Source organism: Petaurus breviceps, unplaced genomic scaffold, assembly GCF_028583685.1.
Source record: "Petaurus breviceps papuanus isolate PSGF00001 unplaced genomic scaffold, PetGlider_PUasm1.0 90775, whole genome shotgun sequence".
Lineage (NCBI taxonomy): Eukaryota > Metazoa > Chordata > Mammalia > Diprotodontia > Petauridae > Petaurus > Petaurus breviceps.
In genome coordinates this window covers 2,166,477-2,171,222 of record NW_027187342.1, presented here as the reverse complement: position 1 = coordinate 2,171,222, position 4,746 = coordinate 2,166,477, and the positions used below count along the sequence as shown (strand labels likewise).

The 4,746-nt window shown below is 42.2% G+C and overlaps 1 protein-coding gene across 1 annotated transcript in view; it reads right to left on the bottom strand.

The window, feature by feature from the left end:
* Nucleotides 1–608: 608 nt before the first annotated feature.
* Nucleotides 609–4,746, bottom strand: part of ARHGAP25 (Rho GTPase activating protein 25) — a 113,663-nt gene continuing 109,525 nt past the window's right edge. The window contains exon 11 of the mRNA XM_069068886.1: nucleotides 609–2,818. Within this exon, the coding sequence (XP_068924987.1) occupies nucleotides 2,605–2,818 (214 nt within the window). The 3' untranslated portion in view covers nucleotides 609–2,604. The remainder of the gene's footprint in view (nucleotides 2,819–4,746) is intronic.

Here is a 4,746-nt window from a genome sequence, read left to right as displayed (position 1 = left end):
ATGGAGGCAGAGTGAGGTTAATGACTTAGGTCAAGGCTAGCAAGTATCTGAAGAGGTATTAGAAACCCAGGTCTCCCTAACTTCAGGTCCAATGCCCTCTCCACTACACCAAGCTGCCTTCTAGAGAGGGAGGACCAGAAGAGGGACTTTTAGAGAAGGACAGGGAAAGGAGAAGAGCAAAGAAGTACCCAGAGTGGAGAATGGCTGAGAGTCATCAATGGTTACCTCTAAGCATTACCCCGCACCAAGGGACTGACTGCCTTGGAGCTCTGCTCTCCTGCTGACACCTGGTGGCCAACTAGAGAAATAGCAGCCTGAGAACAGCCCTGAATGCAACAGGGCAGCAGGCCCTATCTGTCTTCATAGAGGCATGGGATGCTTGTAAGGATCCCAACATCCCCACAAGGGAGGTGCCAGCATTGACAAAATAGATTCTAGTTGTTTCCAGCTCTTTGTGATCCCATTAGGGTTTTTCTTGGCAAAGTGGTTTGCCATTTCCTTCTCTAGCTCATTTTATAGATGAGGAAACTGAGGTAAACAGGGTGAAGTGACTTGCTCAGGGTCACACAGCTAGTAAATGTGTAAAGTCAGATTTGAACTCAGGTCCTCCTGACTCCAGGGTCTGCACCATCTTGCTGCCCATCGGTTCCCTGTGCCCCCATCTAAAACTGGAAGTCTTTTCAAGGGACAAAGCCCATAGGGTTTAAAATGCAAACACCTTTGGGGGAAGGAACACAGGAACCCAAATTCCCACCAAGGTGTCAATCACCTAGACATCAGATTATTTTCTAAGAAAATGTTCTGTGGGGAAAATAAGTCCAGTGAATTTAGCAGCAGTACCACAAGGGTGGATTAAAGGCCTGAGAACGGCCAGGCAAGAGTGCCAGGGACAAACTACCCTGACTTCATCATTTGGCCCTGACCCGGCCCTTACTCCTCTTGCCTTCACAGAGACAAACCAGCCAGCTCAGCTACAATGGCATGGGCCTGCTCGATAGAATACATTCTTAATGCTAGCTGCCTTGCCTCTGGGATTGTTTCCAGTTTGTCCTGTCTATATCTTGTTTATACGTGGCTTGTTTGCATGATGCCCCTGTGAGCTCCTCAAGAACAGAGGTCATCTTTTGCCTTTGCTTATATCCCCAGTGTTTAACACAGTGACTGGAATGCAGTAGGTGCTTAATAAATGCTTGCTAATTTGAAGACACAGATCCTTTAGTTTAGGTTGCATAGACCCAAAATATTTATACATAGTGCCTGGTACATTGTAGGTATTTAATAAGTGCTTATTGACTATTATATGCAGAATCAGAGGGTCTCAGCTCTCTTAAAGGCCATTAGTCCAGTGGGAATCCCCTTCTACAAAACTCCTAGACAATGACAATCCAGTTTCCATTTAGAAACCTCCAGTGACTGGAATTCATTACCTCCCTAGGCAACTTATTGTCCTTTTCCAGAGCTCTCTTTGTTACAATGAGCCATAGTCAAGTCCCTATTATGGAGAAGGTGTAGTGAGCTCCCTGTATAATAAAAGCAATAGATAATGCAAAAGTTGCTTCTTTTTAGCTTTGAAATCGTTTTCTATATTTTCTTCCCACAGATTCGCCTCCTTAGAGAAGCAGTGTGGGACAATGGAAAAAATACTGAATGGGAAACCAGGAGACCTGGGTTCTAGATCCATTTCTCACACTAATTTGGTCTATGACATATCCACTCTGGGCCTCAGTTTCCTTTTATGTAAAATGAGAAATTATACTAAACACACCACAAAGCCCCAGTTTTGCCTTTCTGTGGTAGTTTCCAATCCTTGAGAACATATTGGTCAAATGATAAGGAAGAAACCCAGGACCTTGCTAGGCACTATCAAGCACAGGAACCAAATCTTTTATTTCATTGATATAAGGAATACTTAGATAAGAAAATTCAATTTATCAAAGCAAATCAGTACCATCTCTGCAACTACAAGTCTTAGAGAGTAGCTTAGAGCACTTAGAGGGTAAGTGACTTGCCCAGGGTCACACAGTCAGTATGTGTCAGAGACGAGATTTGAACTCAGGTCCTGAGTCCCCTGCCTTGAGGCAATAATAGTTAGGAATTCAAATTTGAAAGAACCAAAAGGCATCTCAATCGTAACACAGATAAACAAGAGCTGATTGACTGTTACTGTGTGTCCCTTGTCTCTCATGACTCAGAGAACCAGGAAACCAAGACCCAGTGGCCCAGAAGCAGCAGGATTTTGAGCTCTCCTGAAATACAGCTTGTTCAGGATTTTTCAGTCAGAAATATTCACTCATTATTAGAACAAATCTCCTCTTCACTCATCGTGGTATACAGAGGAAAAAGCCTTATCCCTTTCCACACTCATCCAGTAGGGATATCCACGTGGTAATCTTTCTGCCACATGACCACCGAGTCAACTTCCTGGGAGAGGTGAAGGCTCTTTGTTGGCTTGTTTCCCAAATGATCCTTTTTCTCACAGGGAGTATTTTTGCTTCCGAGTCCTCTAACAGGAAGGAGAGGCAATTGTGTCTGCATCACATCCCAGGTCCTCACAGAAGCCAAGGCTTCTGTGCCCTAAATAGGCACCTTCTGCCCTCTCCAACATCAGGCATTTGAATTGGGCTCCTTTGTTAACTTCACCTTAATGCACTCTTTGAGCTCCTCCTCCAGGATCTTGTTCTTCTTCTCCATGTCCTGTCGTGAACGTTCCATGTTTTGAAAGCTGATTTCCAGTTCAGCTAACTTCTTCTTCTCTTGTTCCAATTCTTCATTCAGTCTCACTACTTTGGCCCAAACGTCATAGTTCTCCTTCTCCAGGCTGCAAAGATGGAAAGAAAGAGGTGAGAGATGTAAGGCACTGTCTCTGGACTCTCCCTGAGCTCTTCCCCAAGAAGCCCTCTCCCATGCCTTTGCTCGGCCAGTGACCTCCCAATCCCCCAACACCAGTACCACTCCCACTACCGCCTTGTTAGTGTTGAATCTAGCCTATCCCTGTCTATCCAGCCAAATTCTACCCATGCTTCAGGGATAAGCTAAATTCCCACTTCCTCCATGACCAGTACAGTAGGGACACGAGTTCAAATCCAAACTCTGCCACTGCTAGGTGGAAAATACCTTCTTTGAGGTTGTTTCTTCATTTGTAAGATGGGAGGGGGGTGATCTTTAATGTCCATTCCCACTCTAACAGTTTATGTTTAATGTTCTAAGATTCCTTTAGGGTCTGATGTTTTATGCTCTAAGTTAAGTGCACTTTAGCTTGGCCTGAGTCCCACAGTTTTAACTCTCCACCCCTCCCCATTAGTTTGTATCTATTTTGAATTTAATTACATTTATATATGTATGTAAATATGTGTGTAATGAATGTATGTAAACTTTTCCCAACCTCTCTAGCAAATTGTCCTTACTATTACCCTATTTTCTTTCTTATTTTCAGTCCCTTCCCTATCAACTAACTCTTGCCCTGATACCTATATTCTCCTGTCTCCTCTAAAAGACTCTCACTTCATCCTACCATCCCTGCTAGCTGCTTCCCTATACTCTCCTCTCCTTACTGACCAAACTTCTTGGAAAGCCATTAAACACTCAGTGCCTCCTCCATGAGACCCTCAACAAGGATTTATTATGTGCACCTATTATATGCCAGGCACTCTGCTAAGGGATAAGGATGAAAGGGAAGGCAAAAGATGAGATGTCTCTCTTTTCAAGAAGATCAGAGTCTCACTGTCTCTTTTTTTTTTTAAACCTCAGGCTAAACATTAGAAGGGAAACAGGTAACTTGAAAAGAATAATCTTTGCTCTCTGATAAAGGTCTCATATCTAAGATGGATAGGGAACTGATTCAAATTTAGAAGAACAAGAGCCATTCCCCCAATAAATGGTCAAAAGATATGAACATGCAGTTTTCAAAAGAAGAAATCAAAGATAACAAAATCAGAAAAAAATTCCAAATAACTAATAATTAGAGAAATGCAAATTAGATAAAATCTCAAGTTTCACCTCACACCTATTTAACTGGCAAAGATGACAAATGTTGGAGGGACTGCAGGAAAAAATGGACAATTAATACATTGCTGGTAAAGTTGTGAACTGATCCAGTCATTCTGGAAAGCAGTTTGGAACTTGTTACTAAACTGTGCTTACCCTCTCACCCAGCTATGCCACTAGTTGACCTATACTCCAAAGATCAAAGAAAAGGAAAATGATATTCATTCATTCATTTATGGCAGATCTTTTTATAGTAGCAAAAATTGTAAGTTAGAGTGCCCGTCTATTTGGGAATGGCTCAACAAATTATGGTATGAGAATGTAATTGAATGTTACTATGCCATAAGAAATAATGAAATGAACAGTTTCAGAGGAAATTGGGAAGATCCTTATTAAGTGAAATAGGAAGAAGTAAGCAGAACCAGCTGAGCAATTTATACAATGACAACATATAAAGAAAACAACTTTGAAAGACTTAAGAACTCTTATCAATGTAATAAACCACAAGTCCAGAGGATCAAAGATGACACATGCCCACCTGTCTCCTGCAAGAAAGGTGATAAACAGGCGGCCAGGTGGCTCAGCGAGTAAGAGCACTGGCCCCAGTGTCGGGATGACCTGGGGGATTGAATATGGAATTAGATACTTAGCACCACACCCAGAAATAACTGGCCGTGTAAGCTTGAGCAAGTTACTTAACCCCAATTGCTTTAAAAAAGAAAGAAAGAAAGAAAGAAAGAAAGAAAGAAAGAAAGAAAGAAA